This window comes from Chelon labrosus (genome assembly GCF_963514085.1).
Source record: "Chelon labrosus genome assembly, chromosome: 16".
NCBI classification, from domain to species: Eukaryota; Metazoa; Chordata; class Actinopteri; order Mugiliformes; family Mugilidae; genus Chelon; species Chelon labrosus.
In genome coordinates this window covers 20,131,380-20,154,009 of record NC_140349.1, presented here as the reverse complement: position 1 = coordinate 20,154,009, position 22,630 = coordinate 20,131,380, and the positions used below count along the sequence as shown (strand labels likewise).

The 22,630-nt window shown below is 43.1% G+C and overlaps 1 protein-coding gene across 1 annotated transcript; it reads left to right on the top strand.

Moving 5' to 3' along the window:
- Positions 1-323: 323 nt before the first annotated feature.
- On the top strand, positions 324-21,690 carry maneal (mannosidase endo-alpha like). Its single transcript, XM_084563882.1, has 4 exons — positions 324-910; positions 3,111-3,220; positions 17,624-17,700; positions 20,356-21,690. Exons 1-4 carry the CDS (start codon positions 406-408, stop codon positions 20,990-20,992), a joined length of 1,329 nt encoding a protein of 442 aa, XP_084420008.1. The 5' UTR covers positions 324-405; the 3' UTR covers positions 20,993-21,690.
- The last annotated feature ends 940 nt before the right edge of the window (positions 21,691-22,630 follow it).

Genomic DNA, 22,630 nt, shown 5'->3' with positions numbered 1-22,630 from the left:
GCTGCACCCGAGCCTCGGCAGACTGCTCTCTGATTTCAGACGAGACACGAGTTGCTGGATTAAATCGATTTTTTTTCTCCACTTTTCTCTCGGAGATCATAGGATTTGAATAAAAATAAAAAATAAATAAAAGCGAGGTGGCTGCGCAGAAGTCGAACAGCGTTTTAGTGCAAAACGTCCCCGGGTCCCGATTATGGAAGTGAATCGAGATGGTTCTGGTTATCGTGCGTTTTACATGCTCTGTTATGCACAGCTGAGCGCTCTTTTTCTTTTACCTGCTCGACGCCAGTTCATGCCGTGAAGCCGGTGGCTGCGTTCATGTAGCTGGCGTTAAGAGGGACCGTCACTCCCCTGCTGGCTTCTGGACTGGCTCTTCCTCCTGCGGCAGCACCACGGACAGCGACAATGACTCGGCTGCGCAGGAAAGCTCTGGTTGCACTCTTCCTCTTCACGCTCTTCATTTTCGGGACCATGATGGGTCTGAGGACGCTGAAGCCCAGCGACGGCTTCTCGGACCTGGCCCCCGGGATGGACTTCATCGGGGAGAGACCCGAGAGGAAGAGGTTCGACGAGAGAGACGTGGTGGTGTCGCCGGGCCAGTCCCACATGGGCAGCAGCGACACCAAGGTGGTCTTCACCAAATCGGACCGAGACTACAGCATATTCTACGACGTGCACATCTTCTACTACCTGTGGTACGGCTCCCCCAGCATGGACAACAAGTACATCCACTGGGACCACGTGCTGGTGCCGCACTGGGACCCCAAGATCGCAGCCAGCCACGCTCAAGGAAGGCACACGCCACCCGAAGACATCGCCTCGAGTTTCTACCCTGAGCTCGGACCCTACAGCTCCAGGGACCCGAAGGTGCTGGAGTCACACATGGCCCAGATAGAAGCTGCTGCAGCGGGTAACAATTGTTGCAACACTGGCTTTACATGCACATCCACAAACCTCCCTTTAAATAATTAAAATTCTAACAACAGAGAAAGATATAAATGTTAAATGCTCCAGAAATACTGTTAGAGAAGAGAGTCCTTCATTGCGTGGCCTAGAAGTAGTTAAGTTTGAATCTAAATCTACTTTAAAGTGCTGGAAACTGCCCATAAAATAACCACAGACATCCTTATTTTACTAACCATGTAACCAGTCATGTACACAAATATTATTTGTGTAAGGAGAGGCACGGACAAAAGAGCTGATCGCATTGTAATCATCACAAACAAATACTCCTCGGTGAAGGTTAAAATGAAGCCAGGATGAGGTCGCTTGTAGTGGATGAGGCACTACGATCAGGTTTGCCCACCCACGGCTACAGCTATTTACCAGGAGTCAGTCCCGGTGCCCACACTGCTGTCTTGAGCACTCGCTGCACGAGCAGGTTCGTTATTCTGCCAAGCAGTTGACAACCATATCAGAACACAGTTCGCTTCACTTAACCTGCTCTTGATGCACACTTAACCCAGCACCGATCCCAAGTGCTGTTCAGAGATAAGCACAACTCAGTTCGGTCGGCTGCACCAGTTCAGCCCAGACTGGATCACCAGTCAGGCTGTTGACTGTAAACACGGCAACAGCTCTGAGGTCGCCCATTACAATGAGAACCAGATGAGTGGATTCACTGTCTATTAGCTTTTGATGAATACACAAATGTATTTGCATAAGAACTTCAGCCACTTAATAACAAAATCAACTCCAGAAGAAGCTGCAGTAATATATTATAGTATCCCTGTGCTGATATAGTACAAATTCCTAAATGAAGTGTCATTTTAGCAAATTATCAGAAGAGCTGCTGACCATGATTATTTTACCTGAGTCCCCTAAAGGCCAGTTTAAGGTGCCTGGATCTGTTTTTGTGGCACTAACTGAAACTGAGACTTGCACACTGTTCTATGTATACTTCAGTCTGGAGCATGTGCAAGCCCAAACCTTGACATTGGTTCCACACAGGCTAAAAAACAAAACAATGCTTTATGTGTTTTGTTTGTCTGGACAATGTGAAAAAGCTAACGGAGAAAAGCGTTCGTGCAGCCGCTTAACAAGAACATGGCCAGCGGCGTAGAACGGCACAACTGTCACGACATAAGGTGCACAAGATGAGCATCCTTCAGCAGACCTTTCAATTGTGGGAAAACTTCCACTCCCATGACGCTAATCAGACTGCATGTCTGACACTGTCAATATCAATATTATATATCACATATTTTTATAATTAAAAAACAAAATCCTTATTTAGATCTTTATTTGCAGTACACTCAGGGTTTTCTAGATGCGTTTTCTTTTTCACTGTCATCTGTCTGTAAATGGAAAAAAACAGTTTGCATCCCACTTAATTCATTAATTACGTGGATACAAACCTAACAGAACATCAGATCTCAACAGAGCCTTGTACTTGTGCAAGGAACAGGATGCAACATTAAACCATGATACGCCCCCGCATGCCTGCAGTCTTGAGCGGCACTGTGGCACTTACTCGAAGTACATCACACAAACTAAGTGCCTGACTACTTTTTTAAGTAGTCAGGCACTGCAACTGTGGATATTAACCCTTGCAGCTTACTTTCTATGCAGCTACATAAAGGGCACTGAACACTGGCTATGGAAATTAATCTTTACGTCGTGTGCTAAGGTGAAGTCAAACGGATTGAGCCAAGTTCGCCCTGAACCTTTGCCAAAGTTTCGAATTGATGCTCCAAGAGCTGAAGTAATGGAAGGAAATGTTTATCTCAGATTTGAATGAGGCAATTGATAGTCTGTGAAGGTTCTCAGTCGTCCAGGTCACGGTTTAAACAAAAAACAAGCTGAAACAACTACACTTGTAAGGTTTCTTCAGGACATTTCATTTACGTAGCTTCTACCAGTTCTAAAAGACTGATGGAGAATTTAAATAGGGTCATCTGTAGATTTCAAAAAGTCACAGGTGCTAGAAATATAATTTTCAAGTGATTTTCAGGTATTTCATACAAAGCGTTCTTGGTATTAAGGAGGAACACTACACTGACTGAAAGTTATGATTTACTTTACATTTTGCTTAAACGAAACACTTATTTACGTTCAAATTTCATATCTGCTTTACTCACTTCTCTCCTCTCCATGCTACGGTTGTGTAGGGGTGTTGGTGTTGTCATGGTATCCTCCCGGGGAGGCGGACGACCACGGGGAGCCCACAGAGGACATGGTTCCTGCAGTCATGGACGCCGCCCACAGGCACAGCATCAAGGTAACTGGTGAGACAACCGGTATGTTTTTTCCCTTTCTGATGATTTACTGAGTGAATGAGTGGCTTGCCATGATGGCTGATTGTCGAAGTTGAGAACACTATTGATGTGAAATTTGTGTCATCAGCTCTGTGTTCATGCTAGGTCTGAAAATGTTCTTTTTTTCTGACTGTGTAGAGCCAATCCATGTGACATGAGTGTTTATTTGTGTAGGCATGACGAGCGACAACAGAAGGATTCAATTCCTTTACTTAAGTACTAAATCCACAGTGTAAAGTGCTGTGTTGCAAATGAAAGTACTGCTTTGAAAATTAATGTTACTTAAATAAAACATTTAAGTACCCCATGGCTGTTGTACTATTACCCATGCATTATTAAGAGTATTGTACATTACTGTTGTGGTTGGTTGAGGTTAGGTTCATTTTCAACAGTTTTATTTGATTGAAATAAGGATAAATGTGATATTTTTTCAATGACTCAGTTGCTTTGTTTGTTGTCCCTCACAACTTACAATTTCAAAAGTGTAAAAAAACTGATTCAAATGAAGGAAACGCTCCAAATTTTCATATTTGAGAAGCTGGAACATGCCAAATAATTACATTCCTTATTGTTTTACATGCATATCTTAACGTTTAAGTAACTCCACCTACTGTATTAAATTAATAAAATGAAATACGAAGTAAAGTGACTGAGTATACGTACACTCAAATGATGGATGGACAGTTGAGTCAGACCTCAATGTGTTGAAACGAAAGTAGATGTGACATTTATCCTTTCTGTTAGGTGCTTCTTTTTGACAGTGTCACTTCATATTGCTGTCTGATAGGAGTGTACGATGTGAGCAGCAGACCAGTTTTGCTCATAAAAGTCTTCTATGTATCTGTTAACGTGGGATTAGAAGGTAAAATCGTTTGTATTACAATGCGTTAACAAATGCACACTAAACATGTTAATTGTAGCTCATCATTTTAGATTTTTAAAGTATCTATGTGGTATTCTGAGAGATGTAGCCAAGACGAAGGAGACGTGGAGGAAAAATTTGCGGGACAACTCATTCAGGGCTATAGCCCCGGATGGCACCTCAGCCTAATGATATCTTTGAGTCAGAATATTTCTCTAAACTAGCTGGCATAGTCATTCTGTCAACTGTCTGATGACTTTCACTCATTACTCAAGATTTCTGCTGTCTTAGAGCCAGATTTTTGTACATCTTCTACGACGTAGGTAAGATGTAGGTATGGCGTAGGTATGGCATAGGTATGGCGTAGGTATGGCGTAGGTAAGTCAAAGGTATGCTGTAGGTAAGACACAGGTATGGCGTAGGTATGGTGTAGTTTTGGCGTAGGTATACCGTAGGTATGGCGTAGGTATACCGTAGGTATGCCGTAGGCAAGTCAAAGGTATGGCGTAGGTATGGCGTAGGTATGGCACAGATAAGACGTAGGTAAGACAAAGGTATGTCATAGGAAAGACAAATGTATGGTGTAGATGTGGCGTAGGTAAGACAAAGGTATGGCGTAGGTAAGATGTATGTATGGCGTAGAAATGGTATAGGTAAGAGGAAAGTAAGACATAGGTATGGCATAGGTAAGACAAAATTATGGGTCAGGTAAGACAAAATTATGGGTCAGGTAAGATGAAAGTATGGGGTAGGTAAGACGAACGTTTGGCTTAGGTAAGACGAAAGTATGGCGTAGGTAGGGTGTAGGTTACAGGGTAGTTACAACATAGGTATGTATGGCATATCTCCGGACCCTACACATTGCCTACGCAGCAGTGCAGACTGCAACAGCAGTGATGGGTCAGTGGCTGGACAAGCACAGAAAATTATCCCTTGTTCAGCCTCCTACACAGCATCTATTCAGATGTCTGCTCAATTTTCTGTGTTCCAATGAAAATAAACGTCGAACCTCAACTCCAACATGAGCCACTCAGTTCCAGACACCATTGTTTGAAGTACACAGAGAAGCTCTACACAGCTGACTAATCGCTGACTAATGTTTTAGTGACGTAATTACAGAACAGTGCTGACGTACCAGCACCCAGGTATAAATGCTTTTATGTCTCCCTATAATATAGGGGGAAAGGGCTCTCAGTAGGTTTGTTGCAGGACTATAAGCCAAGCTTAATCAATAAATGAGACCAAAACAAAACAGAAAAACAAAAACACAGCAGTCCTTTAACGTCACTGTACGCAGATTAGTAATCATTATCATTGGGGATGTGGTTAAATTGAGACGTACAAATCAAGCTTTTGAAACATTTGACTTTCGCAGTGAAAATTATGACTGGTAATCACGGTACCGCCAATATGACATGAAAGCTAGCTAGCTTTGTTGCTAATCAGGAGACACAGGACAAAAGGTTCTACCTTCAAAAGGTTCATTAAAGGGATATACAATATTTGTTCCATCGTGTGGAGCAGTTGGAGCACATCCATAGAGTATATTGTGCATGACAAGTCTTGTGTACACAGGTAGAAATATTTAGACTTTTCATGCCATTTCATGAACTGGGGCTGTGTACCAATGACTACTGTCTGTCAGCAATCCAATATTATTTATTGAGGAGCCTGCCAAAATAGCAGGAAAGCCGACAGGGACAATTCCCATTCTAACAAACAAATACATAACCTTCTGTTTAACCGTGAATAGAATATAAGCAGCAACCATATAAATTACATCACTAGAGTCCACTACAAGCATTTTGTTCAAGCAAAGCTGGGTTATGGTCAAAAACAATAGGCTATGGTAGCTCCCTCTCTTCTAATCAGCATTATTATTAAGTGTGCTGGTCAACAGTGGGGATTTAAGGGGTCAGAACCCACCAAAGCTAAACTCAAAGCATGGGATTTAGTGCAACGTTTAGCAGTTCCATTGAAATGGATTGATTTTATGCTAAAATGCAGCTGTTGTAAACGCTGGTGTGACTGGTCCTTAACACTACATTTTCTCCAGTTGAGAAACGCCATTTGTTCAAAATGAATGCATTATATCTTTCAGCTGCATTGCTTTCTGGTCCACCGACAGTGAAGAAATTGATACCTCCACATTGTGTCCCTGCGGCAGTTTCGATTTTAACGCTCCAATCTCACTCCATGGCATTTACAGAAACATGAGCGCTGCAGAGAAATGAAAATGTCCTGCCATCGGAGGCTTTTCTAACTGAGCCGAGTGCTGATTTTTGAAACACCTAAAGTGCTTTAGAGCAGATTTTTATCCTCTTCAGTGCACAACTCGAAAAAAAAGTATCTGTTTGGTATCTGAAGGGTTTTAGATACCATAAAGCCTCAAGACGCCAAAGGTGCTTGTGATGGCAACGGCAAAACAAGCTGAGGCCAGGCTGTAGATTCAGCATTAACAGGACAGAAGAGCTTTTCCGTCGGTCTACTTTCATGCTCCTTATATGGAAGTCTTAAGCTGAGAACTGGGTCTCTCTTGTGTGTCTCGGTTAGACTTACACAACAGTGTGTATCTCACAGCTGACCTGAGGGCTAATGCTCTAGTGTTTCAGTGCATCAGAGCTGCCTCTGACAAAATACAGGCTGAAGTCTGTGTGCGTGAGCAGTCATGTGTGTCCGTGCGCTCGTTTCCCCTCCAAATGTCAGGCCTTCAAACTTTGCGTGCCTTGCGATTCTGACACATTAGGAATCTGTCAGTTCCTCTGTCACTTAGAAAAGTGGAGGAGCCAGATCGCTGGTGTCACAGAAACCCGTTGCTACCATAACATATCACACATAAGAGAACACAGGCTGATCTATAATCCCCTCCAGTGCTCCGTCCTCTCTAATTAAGCATAGATTGACCTTATTTGCCAGAGTGACGCTGACGGCAATCAAGAAGAGTAAAAATAAAGCTTTCATACGTACAGTGGGCCAAATGACAGTGTGTAATATGAAAGTATGACACTCCTTGATGGCAGCAGCCATCCCCAGCAGGATGCAGCCTGACACAGACACACACACAAAAACGGTTTAGGAACAACTCAAAAAAACATGATAAACAGCACAAGGTGTTGACCTGGCCCCCAAATTCACTAGATCCCAAACTGATCAAGTATGATCCACAGAAGCCCCTCCCCTCAACCCATAGGACCCAAAGGCCCCCACTAACAACATTCTGTTGCCAGACACCACAGGACACCCTCAGAAGGCCCATGTCCATTCTCTGATGAGTCACAACTGTTTTGGAGGCACAAGGGAGATCTTTTTTGCAGGTTAAACACCCATTTAGCAAATGTATTGCAGCTACATGTCATCTGTCCATTTGATGGCTTTAACCACAGGTCTTATCCTGGACTCCCAATCTCACATGACAATCAGCTTGATTTGTATGTTTTGCATCCCCAATAAACAATCGTCCCTAAAATTACTATGATAAGTATGTCATTTTAAAATATATCATCACTATCACTTCTGTCGTTAATGTAAAATATATACATAGGTCAAAGAAATGTCATTTTAAATAATTGAAATCCTTTTTATACAGAAAGGTGTGAGTTTTTTGGCCTGTTTTTTAAAAAAAACATTAACATTAACATTTATGTATTGCTAAATATATGATCTTCTATCTTAACTGTGTCTGTTCTAAACATATATGAATATGTCCATCTATCAGCGTTCCCTGATTCATTCTTGATTGTTCTCTACTCCTGACATCGCATCGCATTTTGGACTCAGAAACAGATAAAACAACAGGTATTAAATACACTGAATCTTGCAATATGGGAACAGGACATAAGGTCGAACTTTGTTTAAGCCCCAACTAGCAGTTTGTGACAATATTGAACAGTGTTAGCGAGCCAGCTGAGTTAGGATGGGATTGCTGCTCCTTCTAACTTCCAAACCACAGTTATATTTGTGTGGGTTGTAAGCCCAAGGGCAGCATATCTTAATTCAATAAAAGCTTTTGTCATAAATCATACACTGTGGAGTAATTGTTACATTATGAGACATTCTTTCTAAATTGATACACTGAAGACTGAGGGCTTCTCTTATTCTTTTCTATTCAAGAAGCAAAGTTAGCTTGCTGTAAGATGCTTTTTACGTTTGATAATAAAATCTTGCATCTGCGCGACTGAATTTATCATCTCAGTTCACATAATGAGATGAAACACTGAAGCGTGCGGCAACGTGGCTTGAGGTCAGTGTTCATTATCGTCTGAGTAGAAGTTAAACAGAGAACTGTTGGGGAGGCCTGTTTGTTGCGGGAGCGCCTATACACCTGGTGCTCGTAGTGTGGATATGAGAGTCAGTCAGCATCTGGCTACTGGAGGGAATCTGAGCAAACAAAGCATTTTTCATCCCGGTTTATTCAACCGAACAGGAACTGACTGAACAGTGTCTTACCTCGCTGGCCTTTCATGATTTCCTACCAGTCGAGACTGCTGACAAGCCCGAGCACGGGCGCCAAACAGCGCCGCGTTGCCATGGAAACTGTTTATGAAGACCTTGCAGCCTCTTTTGAAAGATGGAGTGGGCGTTGAGCGTTCACTGTTTCTGGCTCGACAGCTCTGTCGCCGCTTGAATGTTTGCCACTGAGCTACGGTAGACCTTTTCTCTTTTGTGAGTGAAGCGTACCGTAGTTACTTCAGGATGACATCCGTCACTCAGCTTCCTGCTCCTGGCAAAGCACGCAATGATATTCCATTCAAAACTGAAAAAAAAGAGCAGATATTCTTTTAGCTTTTAATTATTACTGAGGCAGGTAAAGAGAAATTTCAGAGACAGTTGAGTCAGCGGGGTGGATGCAACTTGTGCCACCTGAATGTGTTTACGAATGAGATGAAAATGCAGGACATGCCTGTGAGGAAGGTGAGCATCTGCTTCACTTGTTTTCTTCTTGTCCTCTCAGCTCCTTCGTCCAGAAATCCTCAGCATCCTGTTGACTAAATTTAGGTTCTGTCTGCTGTTCTGTCTCGTTCTATCTTTGTACCAGACGAAAAAGACAAGACGCTCTAAATGTCATCATTTCGAGTACTATTATTTTCTTGGGATCATTAATACAAGTCAGCAGAATGTTTTTTATTCAGTATCTTTTAGTATACTCTCCCACTTTACTGTTTGTATCTTAGGTTTTTATCAGATCTGCCATAAAGACTCCTGTGCAACTATGGTTGTAAACATTCATATTTTTCTCCAGTGCAAACAGTAATGCAGTAGACTGCTGCTGACAGTAATGGCTTATAAAAGCAAAAAAAGCAGTAGAGCAATTTCCAAACTGTCAGAAGCAAAAGGATTTAATGTGATGAAAATGTATTATGGATGGCACAGTGGCGTGGTGGTTAGCACTGATGCCTCACAGCAAGAAGGTTCCGGGTTCGAATCAAGGCCGACTGGTACTACAACTTCCTCCCACTGTCTCTCTCTCTCTGTGTTAGCCCTGTGATAGACTGGTGACCTGTCCAGGGTGTACCCCGCCTCTCGCCTGATGACAGCTGGGATGTCATCGGTCATAGGAAAATGTATTACGCTTGTCAGATGTGTTCAACATGTAAATGCAGCTTTAAATATGAGCACCTTTGAGTCATACAGCGTTGATATGGTTCAAACTGGGAACCTCAGGGAAGCAGCCATATGCTCGGTGTAGCAAAGATCCTAATTTCCCTTTTATTTTTGAAATTTCTGACCTCACCTTTATCACTTCCTTTACCTCACTTCCTTTTCTCTTTCTCTATCACTGATTGGTTCTTCTCACCTTCCATCACTCCCTCATTCATTTACCTGATTGAGTTCACCTGATCACTCCTTATTCAAGGCCTGCACTCCTTCTCACTCCTCCTTTCCTCACCTTTGCATGGGGCGGCAGTGCTGTGCTGGTAAGAGCTGTGTTAATTTACTCTTTAGTTTGTTTTATGTCCATGTTTCTTTTTGAACCTTATTTCTTTAATATGGACATTTAAATTTCATTCCATTCATGATATAACATTCTGAGTTTTAACCTTAATTTTGCTTTCTTTCAGATTCACTCACCCATGTGTGTTTGTTCTCCTTGGTCTCATTAAGTAACTTGTTGAATTCATTATTGAAACCCCCTTTTTCTTTTGGACAAATAAACGTTTTTGAGCATTATAACCCTTTGAATCTTGGCTCTGCATTCTGACCGATGCTCATGATGATGGTGAACACCAAATTTTGAACCTCCTATCATACATGGTCCTTCGAGCCGGATTTCATTATTGTCATGAATTCGCCGCCGCCATTAGATGGAACTATTCGACGTTCTGGTCGTGAAACTCGACCCCCTGCTCATCTGGAAGATTATGAAGTCCAATATCCTAGAGTTAAAGGTGCTGCATGTCAAACTGAGTGCACACGGCGTAATACAAACACACATGGGTTACAAGATGTTCCAGAGGAGGAACAAAGACATGAGCCTGACAGTCAAATAGAGGATATCCCTCAACAAGCCAATCCTGTTAATCAGTTTGAAATCATGAAGGAAATTCTTGAGACAATGAGAGATATTCGATGCTTCATGGAAAGATCATGCACTCCTCATTCATCCTCTAAATATTCATCTAAATCTGGATTATCTATAGGAAATAGGCACTCTGTGTGTAACCAACCCCTAGTTTCTCAGACAGAACCACAAACTGCTCACTGTGAATCACCACAACCCCAGTCATCCTCCCGTCCACCAGAGGTCAGCCGTCATCCTGTTGCAGTTTCTTCTGCCATGCCCCATTTACCTGATTTGTCAATCCTTGATGCTGCAGTTCCTACAGCTGGCCTACCTAGGCCAATCCTTTATTCACAAGACTTGTCACCTCCCAGTTTTCCTGCAGCATCACTAGAGGGCCAACCACAGAGTTCACATGTTCCACCTTTGATTCTCCCAGTAAACCCTGCTCAGCCTCTTGTTTCCTTTTCTTCCCAGCAGAGGCAGTCCCCCTCTTTAATTCCTCAGACCTCTACATCTTATAGCCATCAAGAACAGAGATCTGCAGCACCTCCTCCAGGAAGGACACATGTCTACAAGCTTGAGGGCCCCTCCTTCCCAAACCTTACTAGAGAGGATGAAATGCAGTATAGGATGCTGCGGATGGCGTTGAGCAATCTCCTTGACCCTAATGAAACAGAGCATTTTAAATATCATGTTCTTCTTGATCATCTGAAAATTGACCAGGCCAAGCGATTAGCTCTTGCTTTCTCCTATGCCTCTGACCCATATACCCAAGCCATCGCAGCTCTTGATGAACGATATGGGCAACCTAGACAACTAGCATTGAGGGAGCTCAGGAACATCATGGATCTCCCTCCTGTTAGAGTAGGTGATGCTCACGCTCTTGACGACTTTTCCTTGCGTGTACAAGCACTTGTTGGTCTGCTTAACACCATGGAGGATCAAGGACAAGCAGAACTTCTCTGTGGCTCTCATGTAGATCGTCTCCTTGAAAAGCTGCCTGCAGAACATTCCAGTCGCTTCAAGCGTCATGTCTACAGGAACCAAGGGACCATGAAGTATGACTTGCATATTTTCTCATCTTGGTTGCAAACTGAAGCTCGGTGCCAACCCAGAAAAGAAGTCTCAATCTCATCTTCCAACCAAAGACACCCACGTAAGTCCACACCTGCTCTGACAACAATTTTACATGGAGCAAATAAACCTAGTGATGACATGCCATTTTCAGAACCCATTCTGAGGTCTAGAGCAACTTGTGCCTATTGCAGCTCATTCGAACATCATGTAAGCAAATGTCCCCTGTTCACTGTCATGACGAAGGATCAAAAGGTAAACTGGATTAAAGAGAAAAAACGTTGCTGGCGCTGTGCTCGAGCTCATCAAGCTGCTAAATGTGACCTGAAGAAATCCTGTGCCACCTGTAGGGGAAAACATCTGCAAATCCTATGCGAGGTAAACGAAAGATCTAGTAATCTTGCTTGTCCTGCTGTTAAAACACTGTACCTGGACCGACCAAGTGACTGTAATGGTGTCCTTCTGAAAGTTGTGAAAGTGCTTCTCCATAATGGTAAACGAACTCTGGAAACACATGCTGTCCTTGATGATGGTTCTCAGCGTACCATTCTTCTGCACCCAGCAGCTCAGCACCTCCACTTGAATGGTAAAGCTGAGAAATTGTCTCTCAGAACAGTTCGCCAAGATGTTGAAACTCTTGATGGTTCATCTGTTACTTTTCGGCTTTCTCCTATGGCATACCCTGAAAAGACTTTCACTATCAATCATGCCTTTACTGCAAGCCAGTTAGCACTCTCAGAGCATACCTATCCTGTGCTAACCCTTCAAAGAAAGTACAAACATTTACAAGGCATTCCATTACCGTCAATTAACAAAGCCTCACCACTGCTGCTCATAGGCTCAGATCACATCCATCTTATTTCCCCTACTGCTCCTGTCAGACTCGGCCCCCCTGGATCACCCGCAGCTGTCAAGACTCGTCTGGGATGGACACTCCAAGGCCCCATCACAGACTATCACAGTCAGGCTTCAGTTCCTGTCCAGTGCCTGTTCACATCCTTCAGATCTCCTGCTGATGAACTGCATTATCATGTCGAAAAACTTTGGAAGCTTGATGCTTTACCTGTGAGAAGTGAAAAGGCAGTGATCAGATCCAGGCAAGACCAACAAGCCATGGAGCTCCTTGAACAGGCCACGGAAAGAGTTCAAGTCAAAGGTGTTAACCGCTATGCCACTCCCCTTCTTAGGCTAGCAAATTTTCCTCTCTTGAACATTCCTCAGTCTGCAGTGATGTCACGGCTCCGAAATACTGAATGTCGGTTATCCAAGGATTCCGACAGAGCAACCTCATACAGTGATCAGATCTCAAAACTAGAGCAGGCTGGTTATGTAGCAAAACTGACCCTGGAAGAGGTTTGCAACACTAAAGAGGCCTGGTACATTCCACATCATATGATCATACATAACAACAAAGACCGTATTGTATTTGATTGCTCATTCACTTTCCAAGGACAATGCCTCAATAAATACTTGCTGCCAGGACCAATCCTCGGGCCTTCACTCCTTGGTGTGCTGCTCCGCTTCAGGCAACATGCTGTAGCAATAAGTGGTGACATTAAAGGTATGTTTCACCAAATCCGTCTCTTACCTCAAGACAGGCCCCTTCTTCGATTCCTCTGGCGCGATATGAACAAGGATGTTCCCCCTTCAGTGTATGAATGGCAGGTCCTTCCTTTCGGCACCACTTGCAGCCCCTGCTGTGCCATTTATGCTCTGCAAACGCATGTCAAGGACAACCAATCTGATGGGGAGGTGCAGAATTCAGTAACCCGCTGCTTTTATGTCGACAATTGCTTGCAAAGCTTTCCTTCAGCTGTGGCAGCACAAACACTCCTTGACAAACTAAGAGCTACTCTTTCATCAGGAGGCTTTGACCTCCGTCAATGGGCAAGCAATGATCCCTCTGTTATTAGCCATCTACCATCCGAAGCAAGATCCGAAAGCAGTGAACTCTGGCTCTCTGAGAATCGGACTGAACCCCAAGAACACACACTAGGATTACTGTGGAATTGCAAACCGGATTTCTTCAAGTACAAATACAGAACATTGGAGGCACACACTGTAACAATGCGTCACATCTATAGAGTTCTTGCCCGTCTGTATGACCCATTAGGTTACCTCTTACCCTTTACAACACGTGCCAAAATTCTTGTCCAACAACTCTGGAGGAAGGAACGAGAATGGGATGATCCCCTTCTTCCACACGATCTCTTAACAGCTTGGAATTCCTGGGAAGAAGAACTTAGTCTCCTACCACAGATCACCATCACTCGCTGTTATACTTCCAAAGAAATGGATGCTCCTACCACAGCTCGAGATGTACATATCTTTTGTGATGCTTCACAACATGCCTACGGTGCCGTTGCATACTTGAGATCAGAAGATAACAGAGGCCAGGTTGAGGTGAGTTTCATACTAGCTCGATCACGTGTCAGCCCAAAACGACAGCTGTCAGTACCCAGACTGGAGCTCTGTGCAGCACTAACTGGTGCACGCCTCTGTGAACTGATCAGAAATGAACTCACCCTACCAATCAGAGACATTACACTTTGGACAGACTCAACGACTGTACTCCACTGGCTCCAAGCTGACTCTTGCCGTTTCAAAGTATTCGTAGGAGCGAGAGTATCAGAGATCCAAAATCTCACGAACAGTCAAGACTGGAGATATATTGAGTCAGCCAATAACCCTGCTGATGATGTTACAAGAGGCAAATCCTTGTCGGACATCCTCAGTCCAAACAGATGGACTAATGGCCCAAAGTTCTTAGCTGGACCTCCAGATAACTGGCCCAAACTGTCATCTTGTGAACCTGATAATGATGATAAAACGGAGCTGAGAAAACCTGCCTTCTGTGGTGTCATCAATGCTATTGTTAATGTTCCAAACACTGGTGATTTTAAGTCTTACCGAGATCTTTTGGATGTTACTGCCCGATCTCTCTCAAATCTGACTGATGGAAATCCTTCTGCAGCTGACTACCTGAAAGCAGAACAGAAAATCCTCCAGCAGGCACAGATGGACAGCTTCGGTGAGGACTTAGCTTGCCTTCAATCACAGAAACCATTTTCATCACAGAGTCGCTTACTCTGCTTATCCCCAGAACTGTGCAGTAACTCTGGACTCATTCGTGTTGGAGGCCGATTGCGGCAAAGCCATCAGCTGGAATCTGAGTCAGTCCATCCAATTGTCTTGAATCCTTCTCACAATGTCACCAAACTGATCATTCAGGATTACGACGAAAAACTGCATCATCCTGGCTCAGAAAGACTCTTTGCTGAAATCCGACGGAAATTCTGGATCTTGAGAGGACGAGAGGCAGTACGACGACATCAACGTACCTGTGTTTCATGTCAGAAGTGGAGAGCAAAACCAATAATTCCCAAGATGGCTGATTTGCCTGATGCTCGTCTCAGGTTACTTAAACCTCCTTTCTACTCCACCGGAATAGATTGTTTTGGTCCTTACAGTGTCAAGATTGGCCGCAAAACTGAGAAAAGGTGGGGTATAATATTCAAATGCCTCACAACACGATGTGTGCATCTTGACCTCCTTAATAACATGGATACAGACTCTTTCCTTATGGCCCTTCAAAGATTCACTTCTCGGAGAGGAACACCAGCTGAGATCTTGTGTGATCAGGGAACGAACTTCAAAGGAGGGGACAAAGAACTTCAGGAAGCCTTCAACAATCTTTGTCCCACCCTTAAGTCAGTACTAGCAACCCAAAGAATTAATTTTCGTTTCAATCCTCCACACGCACCCCATTTCGGTGGTGTCTGGGAACGTGAGATCCGCTCAGTTAAGAATGCTCTAAAGAAAACCATTGGTGCACAAATGGTCACTGAGGAGGTTCTAAGAACAGTGCTGATTGAAATTGAAGGAATTCTTAACTCAAAACCCCTAGGCTATGTATCCTCGGATATTGCAGATGTTGACCCTGTCACACCAAACCTTCTCATCATGGGACGACATGATGCATCACTCCCTCTGGTGTCCTACCCTGATTCTGATCTCCTCAGTCGAAGACGTTGGCGCCATACACAAATATTGTCTGACCATTTCTGGAAACATTTCACCAAATCCTACCTACCTTCGCTTCAGACCAGGCAAAAATGGCAAAAGGATAAACCAGATCTGACATTGAGCTCAATCGTAATGATTGTTGATTCCCAGCAACCAAGGGCTCTTTGGCCTGTAGGGAAAGTGACTCACCTCCTACAGAGTAAAGATGGTCGCATTAGGGCTGCCAAAGTTTTAGTTAAAGACAAAACCTATATCCGGCCTGTTGCACATCTAATCCCTCTTCCTGCCCTGCCCGAAGACACCCATTAGTTATGGTTTGATCTTTAATCGTATTTCTCACTAGAAATTCGGGGGCGGCTGTAGCAAAGATCCTAATTTCCCTTTTATTTTTTTTTTTTTTTTTTTTTTTTTTTCTTCTAGTTTATTTATTTATTGAAACCCCCTTTTTCTTTTGGACAAATAAACGTTTTTGAGCATTATAACCCTTTGAATCTTGGCTCTGCATTCTGACCGATGCTCATGATGATGGTGAACACCAAATTTTGAACCTCCTATCATACACTCGGCTTTTATATACAGTGGCTTTTAAAAAGCTCTGCGGTGGACCCAATGGACTGCTGTGTATGCAGTGATACGGCGCCTTTCAAGGCACACCTTTTAACTTACTTATTTTTCAGTATTTGGACTAGGTGGACTGTAGTCACAAGGCATTGGAGTTGAGGTCCAAATTGTGGTTCAAACGTCTTTTTTGATTTAGTCAAGTGGAACTGAAAGTGGTGAACTTTCTGACTCAAGTCTGATTCCAGTCCACACCTCTGGTACCTACCAGGAGGGCAGTGTGCGGTCGGGATGAGCTGGGACTCGTCACTTAAAGAACTTAAAGGATCTTCTACCAGTGTGTGCAAGTTACCAAAGGGCCACCATCAGAGGCCTTAGTGTCCATCCCTTTATGATTCAGAGATGTTCTACGGACACACAAAGAACCATTGGCACATTAGGCAGGACTGGTCATAAGGTTTCGGTTCATAGGTGTATATTACCACTCTTCATTCCCAACATCCGTTAAAGAGGTCTTCACAGGTCTTCATTGGTTTCTGGAGAAACTAAACACGACCTGAGACCAAAGTCAGATGGAATTTTACTTAGACTAATCATTGGGTAGGATCTGGTTTTGCTGTTGCAGATCTCAGATCTGTGTTCTCTCTTGGTTTGGATCAGGTCTGTTATGCTAAGATAGGTCTGTTCAGGTCCATTCTGGCTTTGCTCACGTCTTCATTTTTTGAAAACTAATTAATGCACTTTGTGTTCAAGTAGTTTTTCACTGATCAGGTCCAACATTTTTGGACCAGTAATTCCATAATATGATTTTTAAATTTGTAATGACGTGCTTACTTCCCAGTGCTCAAATAAGACTTGACTGTTTCTATATTCTGTCAGACCTATGGACCCGCTATTCACTGTTTTGAACGCATGTCTTTTATAACTCACTGTACTCAGAGCAGCTACACAGAAGATAAAGCTAAGAAAGTTACAACAGTATAAATGTCTCCTTTGGCTGTCACTAGACTTTCTTGGACAGAGTGTGATGCTGTCATGGTGTTGAGTAGTTTGTGTATGGGAGTATTCACAGGAAAACTAGCATCCACTGTGGAACAAGTACCATCCAGAGTGGGCACGGAATAACACTTCAATCAGGACTGTAATTCAGAGGCAGCGCTGCCAAATAATTAGCGAGGTCCACAGACTTGTAATTAAATGCCTTTTTAATACTGGCTGTCCATCACAACAAATAGTACACATGAATAATGAGGATTCACAGCATAACCACTTATTTTACAGGTTTTTGTGCATTTAGCTGGCGCTTTTCCACTAACAACCTTGTTCACGTGTGTTTCTGCACAGGTGGCCTTTCACATACAGCCATACAAGGGACGGACGGACCAGAGCATGCATGACAACATCAAATATATTATTGACAAGTAAGCTCTTTCGCTGTGTCCGCTTACCTCCGTGCTGGATTTGTTTTCTTTCGCTGACTGAAAGGGTCGAGCGCTGCAGTCTGTATCAGTGGGTACTGATATTAGAACTCTGTAGATGAGTTGGAACATCAAGCCTCATAAGGGAAAGACAAGGAACAGGTAGTTTAATATACAGTACCGCTTAAAAGTGTTTGTGTCCTTCAGAATTTTCTACGTTCCTGCATAAAAATTATTCAAAACATCTGTGAATTTTCACACAGGTCTTGAAAGTAGATACAGAGAACCCAATTAAACTAATGAGACAGAAATATTATACTTTGTGCATTTATTTATTCGTGTAAATTGATCATTTGTACAGATCTGTGAGTTGCAAAAGACTGTGAAGTCTTGTTTTTGGTATCTGGTCTGACGGCCCTTGTGCAGCAACAACAGTGACTAAACATTTACGATAACTGCTGATCAGTCATCTACGGCGACTGGGAGGGATTTTTGCCCATTTCTTGGTACAGAACCACTTAAGTTCTGACATGTTGGTGGGTTTAATCAGATGAACTTCTCGCTTCAGGTCCTTTCAATTCACTGGTCCATTGATGATGGCACACCAATCCTCAGAAAGCTACTATGTCCGTGCCATCATTAACTAAAAACGTGTTGTGAAGATCAGACTGTGACAAATCCCTGAATGACACTTAAGTCGCATTACATTGATTAGGAACACTTCTAAACAGACTGACTCTGATTTGGTCTTGAAATTAGCTTGTAATCCTCGAACGTCACTTATTTTTGCAGCTCACAGATTTGTAATATTGGCTTTTTTTCCTGAAAGAAAAATACACAAATGAAATATTTTAGTTTCATTTCTTTGATGAGTTCTCTTTGTCTACGTTCAGGACTTGTTTGAAAATCCACTGATGTTTTTAAGTAATTTTTCTGCGAACACAAGAACTTTGAAGCAGCACTTTAGACGTCTCTTTAGTCGTCCTTCTGTATTGGTTTAGAATGTAGCTTTTTCTCTGACTTCAATAAGCTGTAATACAGTGTGTATGTGATGGTTTTCCCATAACTCAAGACTGTATGAAATATATTCCATTTAAGAGAGGCATAGGGATGTGGGCCTCATCAGATAGGGTTTCATACAGTATAATGAGATATTCAGATTAGGCTCACCAAAACAAATCAACCATCATTGTACAGTGCGACTAGAAACAAGAATACAGAGACTCAGTGGTGCCATGTTTACAATAATACAAGGCTGGAAGAAAATCAAAGGGCAGGCTTTGTTGGGTGTCTCTGAGTGGAATCCGATTTCTGGACTTTACATCTCTGCCAGTATTTTCAGGAACCCACTGTGCTGACCATCTGCAAATGAAAAAAAAAAAAAAAAAACATTGGAGAGTCAGAAAAATAGTCCATGGCTGCTTTTAAATAACCCATAAATATTTTCTGAATGACCATCAGAAACTCAACATGTGAACTCATAGCTGTGTTTGAGTGACAGTATCTAGTATCGTCACAATCGAAATACATGTACACACAGTTACACTTAAACAAGCAGCGCCCCGGCCGCTAGCTTGGCTAACAAAGTGATTCAGGGTCATACTGATGTACTTTAATGGTCATTCTGATTTACGTCAAGGTTTTCCATCACATATGGCTAGTGTCACTGCTAGCTAACGTGGCCTGAGCCTGCAGGCTTGCCATTTAGCGACGTTGCGCTTAGACCTGTAATGCTGCATTTATCAGCATTTTTATATAAAAAATAACTGTAATTGTTTTCACTGAGATAAAAGGTGTTGCTTGGGTTGACAACCCCGAAGAGAGTAATCACCCGCTTGTGCAGTTTGCCTCCGCTCAACCGAGCATTTTAGGCCTGAATGTAATGCAGCCTGCAACACATTACTGTGAGATTCATGGATCAGCCCACACAAGTTGAAGTGAATTCCAATATTCGTTCATATATACTAGAAGCTCAAAATCCCATCTATATTAACCTTACAGGGCTTTAATTTTAAATGAGCTATATATAATCCAGTTTAACCAGTATTCATTCACCAGTATTAAAGTAATGAAACGGACTCACCTATGTGGCTGGACATTATCAGTCTATTTAGAGGTGCTTCCCCAGAGCAGATTTGTTTTCTGTGTCCACTACCCATTTATGTCCAGGTTGTTTGAGTTCTCTGTTGCGTCTCATCGACTTGTTGGGTTTTTGTCAGAAACTCTGAGATTTCATGTTTCACTGGGACAAAATGACATTCTTTTTCCTAATAATTTTCTTTTTCCGTAATGTTATTCCTGATTGGTGTACATTCAGCCGGAAGCTGATGGGTTACCTGAGGCAAAATATTATAAAACTTCCAGTTGTGGCACGGCAGTAGCAGCAGATCACTGCATCCCTTAAAATCACGAGACAGCTAAAAAGCTACATCGGCACATCTGAGAGGGTTTGAAATTTGGATATCAGGAAGTAATTTAAAAGAAAAGGAAGCAGGGAGGGCACTTGGCATTGATTTCTGTGGTTCATGTGCCGATGTGTGCTGTACATGGACAATATGTTTGGTCAAGCATCTAGGCTACGCATAAACAATCGTGTTTTAAGGAATATGATGACTTCAAATGCTTTGAGTCTGAGTATCTTTCTCTTATTTTCCCCAGATATGGAAAACACGGCGCCTTCTACAGATTCAGGTCAAGCACAGGACGGGTCCTCCCACTGTTTTATGTATATGACTCCTACCTGACACCAGCTGAGTCCTGGGCAGAGCTCCTGACAGCGAAAGGCTCCCACAGCGTCAGAGGCACACCTTACGATGGGATTTTCGTTGCCCTCATTGTCGAGGAGCGCCACAAGCACGACATCCTCGCGAGCGGCTTCGACGGCATGTACACCTACTTCGCCTCCAACGGCTTTTCCTTTGGCTCGTCCCACCAGAACTGGAAAGCCATCAAGGCCTTCTGCGACGCAAACAATCTGATCTTTATTCCCAGCGTCGGCCCAGGCTACGTCGACACGGCTGTTCGACCGTGGAACAACCATAACACCAGGAACAGGGTCAATGGACGCTACTACGAGACGTCCCTGCAGGCAGCTCTGTCCGTCAGACCAGAAATTGTCACCATCACGTCCTTTAATCAATGGCACGAGGGCACGCAGATAGAGAGGGCTTTACCCAAGAAAACTGTGACCCGTTTGTATCTAGACTATCAGCCCAACCAACCGGGCCACTACTTGGAGATTACCCGCCAGTGGGCTGAGAACTTCAACAAGGAGAAGGACAAATGGTTGATGTGAAAACACAGCTCTAGTTGTCTGCTAGAATTACCACAAATGACACTAAGTCAGCTCTCACTGTTGCAAGCAGGCACCGTTATGTTTATTCACTTACCTGTTTTTATTCAGCTCTGATCACTCCTGATGAGATTGTTTTCCTGAATGTTCACTCTGTCCTTACTGGTTTGATTCACTAACATTTTTTTAGGTAAATAACATCACTGGAAGGATGAACCAAGGAGGTCACAATGACAGACGGCTAATCGCTGTTTCCTAAAATCAGCTCTGTTCAGTATCGGTTTGCGACATCACAAAGTGTGGCTATGTACAATGACTCTGCTTTGTAGGGTTGTGTTGTTTTCTTATTTTCTTATGATGAAGACTGTTCTTTCCTGTATTTCCTTGGTGACAAATTAAACGTATGTGTGTTTACTGTTTGCGGAGAATCAGCGTCAAGTGAAGGAGTGACTCGTAACTGTGAAAGAAGTTAGTAGGCAGGTCACAGTCAGATCCTTCAGTCATTTCTGTCAGATTAAAAGGTAATATTGACTCTTAGCCTCTTGAAAAAGGCTAACAAATTCACCTGTCAACTTGAAGTGACACTGTAATATACACCGATCTGCCACAACATTAAAACCACTGACAGGAGAAGTAAATAACATTGATCATCTGGACCTGGCAGTCATGTGGATGTTACAGGCATCAACACCCCATAGCAATGACACTCCTTGATGGCAGCAGTCATCCCCAGCAGGATGCAGCCTGACACAATCACACACACAAAAATGTTTTAGGAACAACTCAAAAAAACATGAAGAACAGCACAAGGTGTTGACCTGGCCTCCAAATTCACTAGATCCCAAACTAATCAAGTATCTGTGGGATGATCCACAGAGGCCCCTCCCCTCAACCCATAGGACCCAAAGGCCCCCACTAACAACATTCTGTTGCCATACACCACAGGACACCCTCAGAAGGCCCATGTCCATTTTCTGATGAGTCACAACTGTTTTGAAGGCACAAGGGAGACCTACACAATATCAGGAAGGTGGTCATAATGTTATGACTGGATGGTGTATATCTCAACCTTTAACTGCAGCTACATGGCACCTGTCCTTTTGATCAAGTATCTGTGGGATGCACTAGAACAGAAACTCCTCCCCTCAACCCACAGGACCCGAAGGCCCCCACCAAAGGCTGTCAAAGCCATCCTGTGACTTATAAATGCTAATGCTGATTCCAAGAGAGATCCGATTCTTTTGAACAGGTTTAACATGCTTGGCATTTCGAGCTCCTTCAACAAGAATGTTGTTAAATAAATTCATAACCCAGAAGAAGGAGCTTCTCTAAGGGATACTTGCGTGCCATGTACATAAAGCGCCCGTGGCACGCAAGACCTGCCATCTGTGCTGGATTACATAAAAGCACGGACCACTATCTCACAGTCTGGGGACATATGCTGTGAAACGAAGGATAACTGGATTAATGGAGATGAAGCAAAAATCTGTCTTTATTCCTAGAATATAAAGTTCGGTTTGGGGAGTACTGTATCAAACACTATTTATACATTAAAGTTATGATACTAAGTAGTCTGTCAACACCGCCAGCTTAGAGTGTAGCGCTTTAATAACCTGCTCATATGGATGGAAACAGAGCAAA

Excerpts from the sequence above, each read along its gene's own strand:
- maneal (XM_084563882.1), top strand. The coding sequence starts at position 406 with ATGACTCGGCTGCGCAGGAAAGCTCTGGTTGCACTCTTCCTCTTCACG. Across the intron at positions 3,221-17,623 it reads CCCACAGGCACAGCATCAAG|GTGGCCTTTCACATACAGCC; the intron begins GTAACTGGTGAG and ends GTTTCTGCACAG. Across the intron at positions 17,701-20,355 it reads ATCAAATATATTATTGACAA|ATATGGAAAACACGGCGCCT; the intron begins GTAAGCTCTTTC and ends TATTTTCCCCAG.